General features: G+C 39.4%; 1 protein-coding gene across 3 annotated transcripts in view; it reads right to left on the bottom strand.

Moving 5' to 3' along the window:
- Positions 1 to 15590, bottom strand: part of PREX1 (phosphatidylinositol-3,4,5-trisphosphate dependent Rac exchange factor 1) — a 150814-nt gene that overhangs the window by 56738 nt on the left and 78486 nt on the right. For all 3 annotated transcript variants that reach the window (XM_057432139.1, XM_057432140.1, XM_057432142.1), the window contains exons 6-8: positions 8159 to 8320; positions 3833 to 3966; positions 456 to 571 (exon numbers count right to left, since the gene is read on the bottom strand). In XM_057432139.1, the coding sequence (XP_057288122.1) occupies positions 456 to 571; positions 3833 to 3966; positions 8159 to 8320 (412 nt within the window). The remainder of the gene's footprint in view (positions 1 to 455; positions 572 to 3832; positions 3967 to 8158; positions 8321 to 15590) is intronic.

Raw genomic sequence — 15590 nt, 5'->3', positions numbered from 1 at the left:
TGTAGATGAAATCAGAACACAAGAACCGTTCCCATATTTTGTTCAGGGACACATTCCATACTACTGATTTGAGGCTAAGACTAATATTTGCTAGTGTTCTAAATGAGATGATTCAGAAGTTCTGTTGTTATAGCTGTAATGGCTTAAGATGTAAGAAAAGAAAGGATGGAAAGAAGATAAAGTATCTTTTGCTAAATTAACTTGGATTAGGAGAAAAAATAGACAAGCTTCTGGGTACACAAACTCTTCATAAGGTTATTTCAGAACGAAGGACTAGTGCCTGAAAGCATGTCCAGTCTTTCAACAAATATAAGTTGGTCTAATAATGAAGGTACCAGAAGCTGCATAGCTTGCTTGAGATTTCTTTAAAGGAGACAGAAAAGTACATTTGTAACACCTTGCAAAATAATATCTGGACTTGCTGTGTTGTTAAAAGACAGTATTTGGTCTCATACCTGTTCCATCTTCCACATTTTCCACCTCCATGACTTCTGTATTTATTCGGCCTCTGAAGATATAAAGGGAACCATTGATTGACTTTGTCCTTTTAGATGTTTTTTTTCCAGTAACCCTGCAATTAGGATTTAGACTGTTAACAACACATAAACAAATAGGGTAACATACATATATATATATATATCATTCTGAGATATGACTATTAAAAAAGGATTCTGATACAGTGTTTTGTGGTATTTGACCACACCTCTGATTCTGAAAAACCGGACTACTCCATCAGCTCAGAAAGATAAGTGTACAACAGTGTCAGTACAACGATAAAGAGCTTATTTTACAAGATTAAGTGAAGACTGAGATGCCTTCAAGCTTTACATTCTTGATGACTGACTGAAATGCCAGTAGAATCCAACTGCACATGGCTCTGGGATGAAAACTGCAATATCCCCTGACAAAACATTACATTTGCACTTTTGTTTGCCTAAAGCTTTGATAAATTTGTGGGATGTATACCCAGTTCCAAATATGAAATAAAACATGTAAAAAGGCTGGTGTCAAATGGCCTGTCATATTTGTGTTAAATGTTGCTGTAGGGGGCATTCATGAAAGTGCTGCTGTGGCAACTTTGCACCAAAGTTTACATCATTATCCATAAGCTTTATAGCGTCTTTGTTGAAATGTCTTATAAAAAAAAATCAGGAAAGCACTTTCATTGCTAGTTACGTTCTGATTTTTATGTTTATAACAGGTTTAAAACCATCCAACTAACACCTGCTGAGCTTTAATATCTAAGAACAACTCTGCTATATGAACCAAAACACAACCGGTCAAATGATCATCATTTGGGATGGCAAGTGTCCAAGCTCTGTGCAGTGAAGGGATTGCTGTGGCAACCTGCCAGGAGCTCGTGAGATTCAAGAAATATTGTAATAAAAAACACCTGGAGAGAAAAAAAAATCTGAGTGAAGTATCTGTGATAAACTGAGGTGAGAGGAGAACCACCAAGCTCTTCTGAACAATTTTTCCTTTTACAACTAGTTTTAGTGACAAATACACATTTAGTGATGACCATATATTACATCCAATCAGACTGACAGGGATGGAGATCTTGGAGCCATTAGATCATTTCCTAAAGATGACTATTGGAATCTAAAGAAAAGCTATCCTGGCAGCCTTAGCAAAACCCTTTAAATACTCAGCCCATTTCTCCACATGAAATATATTGTTCCTGACATCAGGATTCAATTTAAACAGCTGTCTATGATCCTGCTAAAAACACAAAACAATACTCAGCTCTGAAAATCTATGTCATCAGTTTGTCAGACTTCCCAAAGCTTCTGCAAAAGATGAGATTGCAGTCTTAGACTGAAAATCACAGATCGCATTCTAAGACACATCTTAAACTGGTCTCAACAATGCTACTCCTAATTTACCCTATTGTGAAAAGATATGATGCCTAAATTCTAAATGGCTGCATTGTTGACTACTTATCAAAGACAGGTCTGAATTCTGATTGCATTTTTGAGTCAAGAAAAGCTCCAGTGATTTCTACAAGATAAGCGCAGTGTGAGCTGAGAACCAAGTAATTCAATTTCAAATTAGGAACAGACACAGGCAGGTTTTTGGTGGTACTGGCTTTTCCAAAAGCTGTGTCCCACTAACATGCCAGTTGTTTGTCATGCAGCTGACCAAATAATCACACCAGCACAACTGGATAGACACCGATTTCCATCCTGGACTAATTATAAATAGCAGCTGAAAAGGAGAAATATTTAAAATTAAAGTCACTCAGCAATTCCTAAATATATCTTTTACACTAGGCAATTCCAGCAGACTTAATAATGGAAATCAGATTCTGAACATTTCATCAGTTCAAGCTACATTATTAGACAAAGATAAACACTATCAAGCCTCTGGGGAAATGAGAGTGTTAAGGCAGCCTCCTCCAAAATCAAGCCAAACTACAGAGTAGCTCAGTAATGTCTCATGTACAAAAAAAGAGTTGCTTAAAGTAGAACATTTTGTTTTCTAAACCTTAGTATTCTGGGAAAAATGCCTGGACAGCATGGGAGGGGCTCTGCTAACCTGAACTACAAACAGGATGAGAAAACCAGTTTCTCAGAGCTTTAAAGAAGATTAGATATCAAATTGATTTCTTTTTTTTTTTTTTTAATTCCCTAAGAAACAGTTTTCTGTCAGAAGACACAAATCTATGAAATGTGTCTTGTGGAAGTTTGGATTTTGACAAATCTGGCAGAGTCAAAATGATGTGTTTTTCTTACTTCATTTCAGCAGAGTCAAAAGGCTTCACTTAGATACTCTTAAAAGCCACATAAGTTTGAATTGTGTAATTTTCTTTGCAATTTAAATGTTAATATTACATTCTAATAATTTCTAACGCAGATTTCACCTAATAATTTTTATTTATGTTGTATAGTTTCAGCATTGTCCACACGAATTCTAAACATTACTGAAATTATATTTACCAGCTTAATGTTTCCAAAATTTCCACTGAACTGGGAAATAAACCCAAATTTTGAGATATGAGAATCTGGAGAGAACACTGATATTCCTAATTGGGTTGGCCATTCTACTTGGCCTTCACCATTAAAGGCATAACTTGAAGGAGGAGGAGGATAAGAATCTGGAGTGTAGAGAATGTATGGAAAATGTAGGAAAGACCAAGCAAATGAGACTTGAGCTTGTGCAGGTGAAAAACTTAAGGACTGAAATACAGTGTAATTGGCTGCAGCAGCAAGCAAACTGCCCTCCACTCTGACAATGTATTTTAATAGTAAGCAGTAGGTGTTAATAACGCTCAAGTTTTATAAGGCAGAATGATGCAAAAACTGTAGACACACAGAGCACATGGCTGCAAAAGCTGAACAGCAACTTGCTAATCTTCATCTCTTCCTCACTCCTCTGTGTCCTGCATCTATTTAATGCTTTCATAGTCTTCCACTTTCCCCTTTCTTGGCTTTATATTGGTTTTCACGTCACCCTTGTCTGCTTGGAATAACCTCACAATGAAAGTTGGCACGGCCTCCTTCTACACATCACTCCTGGAGACCCATCTGCTCTGGGAAGTTTTCCAGCTGTAACAAACTCACTCCGTGTTTTTTCTGCACTGTATCAACTTCTGTCTTTGGATTATGCATTTCTCAGGGTGGGGACCCCATTACTGTGTGGCATATTTATCCTACCACAGAGTGACTTCTTTCTCATGTTGTCTAAGTAATAGCAATGTTCGAGAACAGAGGGAAATCACACCTGTGACTCAGCCTTGCACAGCAACAGGGAACACACTGAGGGGTCAGTAATTGATCATACTTTCTGCTTACAAAACTTCTGAATGGTCCATAAGCATGGAGGGACTCACCTGGATTTCCTCTTGCAATAGACCAGAAGATTATCAAATAGAAAGAACATTCTCTCCTGGATGTTTCCAGCTGAAATTTTTAACAAAGTCCCTTGGAGCAAGAGCTGCGTGCAGATATCAGTCAGATTTGACCCCTGAAAAGAGAAAAAGTTATTGTTTATTTTTAACTTTTTGTGCATGCATCATGAAGGATTTTTACTAAAACACTGCTATTTTATTTGCATGTCATTGAACTGTGATGTAACTGATGCACTCAGAAGAAGGAAGTCCTCAATTTCTTAATGTGGCTAAACACATCATGTTTTCTCTGGATTACAAATATTTTTTGGAGTCCTCATACGCTACAATTAATCTTCCCTTTTGAACTCCAGACACAACCACTTGTTCTTTTGACTTGTTACTATCTCCAGGAGAAGTCACTGTGTCTCCAAATCATGACCCCAAAGGCCTACTAGTACATACACAAATAGCAACAGAAACCAGCTGACCATACAACATAAAAGCATGCTCCTCATGTGGTTTGCCCATGGAGAAATCAAACTTTCATAGCACCTCAACATCAAATACTCAATTTTCAATAAAATACCCAAAACCAGCAGAAGAAATGAGCACAGCAACGTTGGAGTCAATGTGCTACTGACACTGCGTAAAATCATCTGCCCTATTTTGTGCAGGAAGTAAAGCAAATGATTGCAACGGTTGCTTCTCACCTTCAAATCTAAGAATCTATTTTTCAATCAGCCCCATCACTATAGTATCTAAACACTTGATGCACTTCCCGTTTGCTGTTGACCTCGCTACTTCTCATTTATACCAATATGAGAGGTTTTTCAATAGTAAGAAACAGAGTAAGAAGATTTATTTGACATTTTCATTGACAAAACAGAACTTCTCACCAGAAAGCTAACTGGGACCAAGCTGCTGGGGTGGGCCAGAGGAAAGAATGAAAACAACATAGTTGGTAAAAATGCAAATTACAGCCCAAATGATTGATCTGCCTAAGCACTAACACATCTCTTAAAACTCCTGTGCATTTCAGACCTAGAGAATTTGGGGATACGTAGCAATTGTGTAAAAATCACTCACAATGACTCATGAGAATAGAATCATAGATTAGTTAGGGTTGGAAAGGACCTTAAGATCATCTAGTTTCAACCCCCCTGTCATAGGCAGGGACACCTCACACAAAACCATCTCACCCGAGGCTTCGTCCAACCTGGGCTTGAACACTGTCAGGGACGGAGCATTCACAACCTCCCTTGGCAACCCATTCCAGTGCCTCACCACCCTAACAGGAAAGAATTTCCTCCTTATATCCAATCTAAACTTCCCCTGTTTAAGTTTGAACCCGTTACCCCTTGTCCTATCACTACAGTCCCTAATGAAGAGTCCCTCCCCAGCATCCCTATAGGCCCCCTTCAGATACTGGAAGGCTGAAGAACAACTGCCCAAAGAAAGAACAATATATAATTAACAGAAACAGCATATTAACTTGTTCTTCACTAAGCAAGGAAGAACGCTGTATACAAAAGTATATAAACTGTATACATGCATCCTCTACTCATCTTCCCCCCCCCCCCCTTTTTTTAGCTAATCTTTGTTTCTCAGATGGATTAACCAGAATCAAATTGATCTGTCTGAAGTTAATCCATAATATACATCTACAAGGATTCTGTGCATTCCAGAAGAATGAATATGAGCAGAGTTCATTTTGCTGAACAGACGTCTGCATAAGCTGCAGGCCTTCAGTAGCTTCCCAGATTTGGCCTTTAACATGTTCTCTCATTATAATCTCAGAAAGAGACTGAAAGAATGATGCTAGGATACGCTCAGTATATGACAGTGATAGTGACGGTTGTATCAGAGAAGGAGATGGAGATTGGTGGGTGGACACGTTGAAGAAAATATGTTGAACTGAGGAAATTGCTCTAAAAAACAACTCCTGCTCTTAGTATAGCTACAGATGACTCTCAAGAACGAGACTCTGCAGAAGATGTCACATTGTTCTTTGTGCTAGAAATACTGAGGATGGCACTGATGGCAGTAGGATGAAGATCAGACCAGGGATGTCCATTGGGACAGCTGGAAGGAAGTGCAAAGTCACAGACACTAGTGAAACTGCTGGTCTGGTTAAACAGAAAAATTTAAGACATGGTGAAGCCTATTCCAAATTATGTGAACAAGTTAACACCAAACATCTTGCTGGGCTTCTTGAACACTTCCTCAGATTCAGGCTACATCCCTTACAAACATAAAATACTTGCTCATAAGTAAGCTGAGCTTCACTTCGTTTTGACAATTTAGATGCCTTGGATTAAAACTGGAAGCTGTAGGGCTTGTCAAATTAGCATGTCAAATTTATTGTCAAATTATATATATATTGTTATATGTATATATAAACATAGATATATACATATATACGTATATAACCATATGTACAGGGCACCAGTATTTCAAACTCTGTATCCATGCTCACAGAAAAGGGAAATTTTTTATTTCATAGGAGGAACTGCTATTAGGTAAACTAAAAATAGGCATACATTTATCTTATAGACTTCTTCCCACAGCCAGGTCTGTGCTTACAGCACTGCATTCTTGAGCTAATAATTCAATTCAGCAACTGTAGCTTTCCATAGATAGAAGCTAGGAGCCCTTCTCATTGGGAATAAACTGGAAAATACATTTGAAAGAACTAAAACCAGTTGTTTACAAACACAGCACTTTGCTATACTGTCATCATTTATAACACCCCTAGTACTGTGAAGATAGGAAACTGTCAATGAATTTCAAACCTCTCTATATTTACAGAATTAAGAGATGCCATTGTGTTGAGTATTAGTCTGTCTCTGTGATGCATGACGCATACAGCTCCTTTTCCTCCTTGTAATATGTCATTAGAGTAATTTAGAAATGTTCCACAGCTTACTGTGAGGGAAAACACTTCTTCCTTTTTTAAATTTTGAGCTGAGTGACCTAAGTGACTTTGTTACAAAACTGTATATAGACAAATCTGAAAGGGTTTTCAGCCCCAGAATGCTGCTGCAGGTAAGTTAAACCCTAAAAAAAAAAAAAAAAAAAACAAACCCCAAAATATCAGTAAGTTTGGATATCACTTCATTTCATAGAATCATAGAATAGTTAGGCATCATGGACACTTTAACAGCCACACTTCAGGCTCCAGTGCTGAAACCATGCCTCTTGCCCAGATGACCCATGAGCGCATTGAACCTGAGATGTTTTAATTACTTCTAGAAGTCTTGATATATAGACCATTACATGACTTTGTTTGCTGAGCTTGCTATCCAAAAATTACACAGCTGGATATCTGGGTTGTTCTCATGTCTTTAGCTGAATGCCAAGAACATCCTTCAGGGAAAAAATGAGCAAGGTTTAAAACATACACGAAACATAAAAAACAACCCAAAAGAGAGTCATGGAGAGCACCCAAGCATCCGAACATGAGGAAGTTTACATGACCTCTAACAAAATGTCCTCAGCTAAGAAATCCTCAGCTGGCAGTGATCAGCCTCAGCATTCTAAGTATCAGTCTCACTAACCGACACCAATCTCTCCAGGAGACCATTTAACACCCTGACTCCCTATGGTGCACGTCCCAGAGGTTTCCAACTCCACTGATTCAAGGGCCTCAACTACAGCCTCACAAGATAAGCTGCCAACACTTTCCACACCATCCTGACTTCTCAGTATCTTTTCCCAGATTTCTGCTTCCCCCCAGCTTCATTCAAGTTTTCTCACTCATTATTTTTCTCCCTTCCATAGTAAATGCTTCTACCTACACAGATCCACCTACTGATAAACACATCAACAGAAACACATCCATGAGTAAGTTAACTGGACTAAACACAAATATACCAGTTGCTTTCTAATCTAATACTTGCTAATCTAACCTTTATCTTTTATACAGGAAATACGTATGAAGGTAAGTGAGATACCTTTCAAAGCTCCTGAAAACATAAAGTCTTGTAGGAATGAAAAGAGAAACTTCTGTTACTTAGACAGGTCTTGACTTCATCTTCTAGTCTTATTTGATTTTCAGATGAGATCTGAAATTTCAGTTCATTTTACCTCTAACAACTTCCTTTCTTTCATAATCCATTTGTTCTGCTACAATTTAGCAGCAGCCTGCACACTCAAAATAAACATATATTACAAACTCATCAGTGTGATGCCACCCACACCCCCAAGAGCATTTGCACATCACGTAGAAAACAAAAATCCCTGTACACAGTATGAGTCACTAAACTTGAGCCCATTAAAACTGTGTAGCAAACTGCCTCTGGGGAGCTTTGCAGTCCTACATCATACCTCCCATCCTTCAATGTGGGACTGCAACTGTTCAAGGGCTTCCAGTTTCTCCATCTGTCTCTTGGTCTCGTTGATATTTGTGCAGACTGTCTTCATGGCCTGCAATGCATTCTGGACAGCTGGATGATCAGGATGCTTGGAGGGAGTCCTCTTAGCTAATTCCTTTAAAAAAAAGTAAAAAGAAAACATGCTCTTTAAACTTAGAAGCAGGTCACAGAAAGGCACAAGCCTGCAATACCATAGGAAAATGCCAGAACCACTGCAAACTAAAAAGGAGTCGTGAGCATGTTATTGTAGATGCTGTTCTCTGTTCTTCACTTGTGCAGGTGGGGGAGAGGGTGGAAGTAGAGGGGTTGGGAATGCAGGTGTGAAGTTGAGACTGAGGAAAAGAGTAGGGACTGGAAAGAAGGTAGGGTTCTTTATCCAAACGTCTTATCTTTGGCAATAAATTGTGTTGAGTGTGTTTTGGCTGTGATGGTAATTAGCAGGTGATCTTCTTGTCTTCATCTCAATCCACAAGCAGTTTTCATCTAATTTTTTTCTCCCCCTCTCTCCATGTTGAACAGTGACAGTAAGAACGTGGCTGGGTGGGCAGACAGCAGCCAGTCAAGGTCAACCACCACATGTGGAGAAGCACCTACAGCTCTGTGCATGATGACTCTATCCAGAAATTGCAGGGAAATTCACTAGCCACAGCTGTCTGTATTTTTATGTACAACAATAATTTCATGAAGGAGGAAATTAATTTACAGAGAGTAAGTAACTTTCCCAATGGCATGTGACTGGCAGAACCAAGGCTTTCTGACATTCAGTTCAGTGTTTGAACTGTGGAGAAAGAGGCCAAGAAAACAGCAGGAATTTAACAGGGACTCTTCCCCAGATTATGTTTGGGAGATTGGGGTACGTGTTTTGACTGGAGAGATTAACATCGAGATGAATAACATCTCTGCTCTGGAAGAGTTCCTAAGAGACTCTGCTTCACCTGATTCAATGAACAACAGCCCAGTTAAACACTGCCCACAGAAAAACAGCAGTGGGAAAACTTGGCACCTAACAATATTAACCAGTTTAGCAATAGGGGTAACCACTATCAACTCACAATTAATCATCTTTCAGACCAATAGTGTTTTATAGTCAGCCACAATTGAATAAAAATACATTAAAGAAACCTTTACTAAGGCTGGTAATTTCATCTTGATACCTAATATGGTGTTTAAGACCCACATTTTTAGATTGCCTGGAATATTTAACTTTCTCACTATGCTCTATTTTGCTTCAACATGTTATTTAAAGACCTACATTTAAATGGCAAACTGCTGCTGAACTGCATCATTTTGCATGAGACACCATAATGAGTTTGAGTACCACCAGAGAGCCTGCACAGCACTGTGGTCTACACAGCTAAATTGCTTCAATCCGTAGTTCCCACAGCTAAGGGCAAAGACAGCCTGTTAAAGTTGTTGTTCATCCAAGATTAAGTGATTACAATCCCCAAATGCCTGTCATGGGCTCCAACTGGGCTTACTCTGTGGTCTGATTTGTGTTTTGCTTCTCCACATCAGCACATTAACCTCAGCAAGTGTCCCTTCACCACACAAAATATTGACATTAAAGATCTTCGTGCCATGCTGTCTTGCTGGGCACTGGCATACTCCATTTTCAGGTATGATCCCGAGTAGTGCTGGGGCTCACCTTGCCTGAGTTGGTCACACAACCTGTAATACATGCACTGCTCCTCAACTGACTCATGTCCACACGCAGCCTCTAGATCAAACTAACTCGTGGGTTTTAGGTTCAAGTTACGTGGCCTGTCAGAGAGTGGAGAGATGTGGTCTGAAGTTCGTCCTGCTGAAGCTTGCATTAACTTACAGTGACTATAATAGCTGCTAATCCAGACACTCTGAGCTACTAAATCAAGGACCTTTCTCTGTCCTAGTGTTGATTCACAAATCTGCTTTACAGAGTTCTTTAGACAGACAGCTCTTCAGCATGCAACAGGTTTGTGCATATTTAGCTGTATTTTTCTACTAGTAGGAGTAACTGTAGAATAAATATACTGTGGGATGCTCAGATAACAGCAAAATTGGAAGGCACATTTGAAAGGGGGAAGCTAGAGTTAGAAGTAGTACAGATTTATTTCAGCCTTTACACAGACTCAGTGCTTCCTCTGCTACCTCGCACTGGCAAGACTTTATTCACTAGCACTAGTAAACTATCTTGAGACCCACTGTTACAGAAACTCTGAATGTATTTTAATTATTTATTTATTAACAACTCCATTTTGCAGAAGCTTTTAAACTGACATCTGCATCTTGAGATTAAACCACTTTGTGACCGAGGCTCCTTTAAGTAATGCAAGAGACAGGTCTTCTGAGAACTGAAATACAGCAATGGGAGGTACTCTCATTCCCACACAGACAGACCCTGGAGACAGAAAGGCCCAAATGAATGGACGGGAATGTCGAAATTGTCCTATGAAATACAACTGCTCAGTTCTTGGCACAGATTCGGTATTTTGAGAATTTACTCATAGCTACAATTTCTCTTTTTAGAAAATTATAAATGGAAGTTGACAATGGCTCTTGTCAGATGGATGACAAAGGAGATGGGTAATGTGCTGACAGCCAGGAATCCCAGTAAGAGAGAGGAGTTGATGATCTTGGTTGATTTAGAGAGTAACACATGCACAGGAAAAAGGGGCTGGCTGCTACAAATGTCAGTTGATATCACGAGTGAAATTCCCTATGGAATTTTTTTTACTTTTCCTGAAGATAAGGCCAAGGAAAGTGTTCAAGAAGAAAAGGTAGCAGAGGGATGTTGCACTTTAGTGACACTAGCCTCTGCTCCATGCTTCCAAAACAGAGTGCCGCATTTTTGCTACATGACTCTCATTAAATATCAATGAAGTTCTGCAGCTCAAGTGTCTCCCAGACTGCTCTGGAAACAGATATGCATACACACTAGCCCTGTCTAAACATCCCTTTCTGAAATATCACCAAGACACAGAGAAAGAACTCTTCATTCACAGCAGGATTCTGCTTCAATAAGCACAGCATCTTCATCACTCCTGGTGCCTGCAGTTCTGCCCAAGGACCTGGAGAGATGGCTGGAAAAGGCAGGAAGGGTGCTGGTTGGGGCAGTCAGCTGCATAAGTGGCACAGAACTTGTCTCACCACCGCCTAGTCTTAAGCCCTCTGAGGAAGAGCCACGCTGCTCTGACACTGCCATTCCCCAAAAGAGCAGAGCCTAGCACTTCTGAAACACAGTCAGGGAGCCATGGGCACTTATTTATTTTAGTGACAGATTTATGATGTGTAAACTCTGAGAGCATTTGACAACATTTTGAAAAGCAGCTGAGAAATAGACCAGATGGCAAACCCTGGGTATGAGTGTCTCGTCCTCCGCAAAGCTCATGTATGTTGTCTGGAATTACTACCTCTTGTATTGCAATTCACACACTAATAGGTCCAGGAAATGAGATTGGTATCACTTGCAGAAAACTATTCCTTGCAAAGAGTTTCTTAAACTAATTCATAATAATCCTCCAGTGGTGAACAGAAAATCTGGTATTTTTCACTGCCTCTAACTTCTTTGCCATTATCCTCTGACTTTTCTCTTTTACAGAAGGTGGGGGAGTTGGAAAGAGATTCCATATCATAAGACGGGAGGAAAAAAAAAAAAATTTGATTCTTTAAAGAACTTAAAAGAAAGAAATGGGAACTGTGCCCTCTGGGCACAGAATTTTCCTTTCATTTCACTCCTCTTTTATAGCTGCAAAGATCGGAGGTTATGCCACTCGTAACACCTACACACAGAACACAACTCATTTTAGAACAGGAGTTACAGAGCACTCCAAGCTGTACTGTCCTCCTGAACAGCATACAGAAAGGAAGGACAGGACATCTACATGTAACCTACTAAGAAATGTCAGGTTTTGCTTATGCAATGAAGTAAAAGGATTTCCACCTTAAGAATTTCAATCTCAGGTATAGCTTTAAATAGCTGAAGGTTAAAAGCTCTAAATGTGATGGAATCTAAATATAAGAACTAAATCACAGAAGACAACAAACACGTCAGCTGCTCATTTGTCGATTTGTTATTTGTGCTTCTCCCCCCAAAAAACAGCCACCAAACAAAAAAAAACTTTGAGGAGAGAACTCAGCAAAAAAGAACATGACACAGAAAGATGCAAAGAGGTGGCAGGAGGGATGAGAAGTGAGCAATGCAGGCGGGCAGAGGAAACTGGGGGGGGGGGGGGTGGGGGGTGGGGGGGGGTGTTAAATGTAAAAACAACTTTAATATTTCCTAGAAAAAAGGTTGCTCTTCTGCTTAAATGAGCTCTTTTAAAACAAAACACCTCTGTCATCCTTCCCCATGCCCTCCCCTGCCACATAAAAATGGCTGGTTGTGTACTTAAACCTGACAACTCAACACATGCTTTACAGCTGAAATTTCCAGGTCACTATATTTCAAATTCCTTCCTCCTATCCTTATACTCCTGAGGACACTCGGACACAGCTTAACATGGATTTTTTGCAATGAACATTAACATTGTGCATTGACTGGTGCAAACCATGGCTTGCCAGGCTGCCCCACTCTGCACCACAAACCAGGGCACACATAAAGGATGGTTTCAGAGGTACATCCGTTGGTTACCTACTGAATATGTCAAGATTACAGAGATAACAAAGACAATGTATTTCTTTGATTATCAGTTCAAAAAGTTGCGTTAATAAACAGTTCAACTCCAAAATGTGCTCTAAAAAACCTAAAACCCAGAATCCAAACATCATCTTTCTGTGAATATAACTGTTTCCAGGAGGTATTTTAGAGTTTTGAATATTTGCTTGTATTAAAATTTATTTTCCACTTAACCTAACCAGAAAGTAAATGTTACACGAGGCTCTATCTGTGTACCTGCCAATCATAATAGGGTTTTTTATTCTGTATATAATTAAAATTTGTAATTTATGTCAATGTTTCTGCAGGGTAAAGACTAGACAAGCAACAATAAATCAGTAGAACAGATTACATTCAATGTGCCATCAAATCTATGACACATGCTAAATTAAAATGCAACTAAAACATGTTTCCAGTTTTATAAATATTACCAGTTATCTGTGATTATATATAGAATGTGTGGAAGACAGAAGTATGATTTACAAATTGGCAGTGTTCCTGACAACTCTGTAGGGTATATACCGTATTTAATGCTGTGCTACACAGAGTTGGGTTTCAACCAGGCAATGTCATGAATCTAAGAGCAGCACCACTTATCCTTGGGTGGGGGGAAGAAGGAAAGGGGAAGAGAGGGAACCAACAAAAAACCCCACAACAAAAATTCACACCCCAAAGACTAAATCTGTCCAATTGTGGCCTGTTGGCAGGTTCTGTTCCTTGAACAGCTGAGAGGAAGAGGGAGACAGTGAATTAAACTTTCTCTAACCTACCTTCTTGTCTTTCCCTTTCAATGTCCCAGCACTGCTTTTGTTAAGACTTGTGTATGTCCCAGTGTTGGGCTTTCCTTCTCAAAAGGATTCTGTACCTGGACACTCAGCTTTTTGCATCCAGATTTTTCTTTCCTCCCTAGGGTCAATGACTTTTCCACCACATGAAGCAATACACATGCTGCCTGAAATCGTTCATGAGGTTGTGTACATTATGAGGTATTTTTAAAGGACCAGAAGTGGAATGTGCATTTCTGGCTGGAGTTTGAGCAATTCCTTAAAAGAACAGACATCAAACAAGAAACCACCTCGGTGACATGTGCTGGGAGCCGTTGGGGTGCAGCTATCATGTGCTGCACATTCCTGGTGCACCGGGAGGAAGGAGGCAGAAATGACTGCTCCTAATCCCCACCCCAGCAGTGTGATTAACTCATGATCACCACTCCCCTAGGGTTTTCTTCTCGCTGACATAAATGCTCTTTATTAAGGGAAAAAGGCTATTTTTGTTCAGAGATTGGTTTACACAAACAGCTGCTTCCCCTCTTAAGTAGTGTGGTTCACACTAATTAATACAGAGTCATACAGCTATCACTGGTGAGACAGAGCTGCCTTAGTCCAAAAGGTTCTGCTAGAACATACTTAGACAGCAAGCTACATGCACTGGAATTTTAAGTTGCTCACACAGTATATGCTCTCAAAGTCTATGCATCTGTTTGCTGCTTTCCTTCTCATCAAATCAGAATGCCCATCACAACAACCAGTTTTGTTTTGTTCAAACCTAGCCCAAGTCCCTTTCTCGCTTTTAAGGAAGCCTTACGATGAAGCTCATACTAACAAATACTCGTAACTCCTACATCTTCAAAGAGAATTCAAATCATTGCTGAAGTTTCACAGCAAGAAAAAGAGAAGTGAAGGTCACATTAGAGAGGTTTTGGAGTAGGGATAAAACTTATTGAGCAACAATTCTCTTGCATAAAGCAGACGAAAACTGTATTAGGGACAAAAATACTAATATCACTTCTGTTTGCATGGTGTTATGAAACACCATGGCTAGGGTTTGAGTCCCACTCTTCAAACCACATACAAGTTTTGAAAAACAGACAGAAAGAAAGCAAAAACCACCACCAAACCCCTTGTTTACAGTCAGTGACTGTAACTTAAGATGCCCAACTGCAGGATGCCACACTTGATATTGGAAGTAACTGCAATATAGGCTTAAAGTATATCTGCACCTGGAGATGCTCCAGTATATTTTTCCTAATTAAATAACTCAAATTAGCTCCATGTTAGACGCTATTATTCTGAAGAAGAATACTCACATCTGGTATTAATAAACAACAGTTACAGTATTTTAAACACGTCTTTCCCTACTACTTAGGTTGAGTTTCAAACACAGACAAGTCTGATTTACTTCATTCATACGATCTTGCAGCCATACTAAAATACTTACACTATTAACAAGGTCATATCAAAGTTACTACACAATCTGGATGTTCACAAACTCTTGTTAAAAACAAAGTAAAAGAGGAAAGTAGGATACCTCTGGCCTATGACTTTTCTCATCAGTTGGAATACAGCAGTATCTGTTTGCCCTGGGAATTAGATAAAATAAGATCCAATCCCCATGAATATAAACCAGCTATTTCAGGAGCAATAACTGCAGTTCAGTAGCAAAGGGAGAGCAAATACTTAATTTGAGGGTTGTGTTATTTTTAAATCTACTTTTTTTCTGGCTTAGAGAGCTGCATTTTCCTGGTCAGCGATAACAGAATCAGCCTGGATTTTCCCTTGGCTGCTCTCACGATCGAAACATTTGTGTCCACTCTGGTAATTTTGTGCTAGCAAGTGTCAAACAAGTCTTGAATGGTACACAGTTTATTCACTGTGAATTCACTACCTTTAAGAATCAGCATTAACTACACTTTCTAATCACCATGGACAGTTTCTGAGCTGCACAACCCCTTGTAATGGCAGAATCTCACTGA

This window comes from Pezoporus wallicus, unplaced genomic scaffold (genome assembly GCF_028554395.1).
Source record: "Pezoporus wallicus isolate ANWC-B61680 ecotype Strahan unplaced genomic scaffold, APGP_CSIRO_Pwel_v1 contig_10810, whole genome shotgun sequence".
Taxonomy (NCBI): domain Eukaryota; kingdom Metazoa; phylum Chordata; class Aves; order Psittaciformes; family Psittacidae; genus Pezoporus; species Pezoporus wallicus.
The sequence above is the reverse complement of the archived record's forward strand: the minus strand, read 5'-3'. Positions and strand labels throughout refer to the sequence as shown.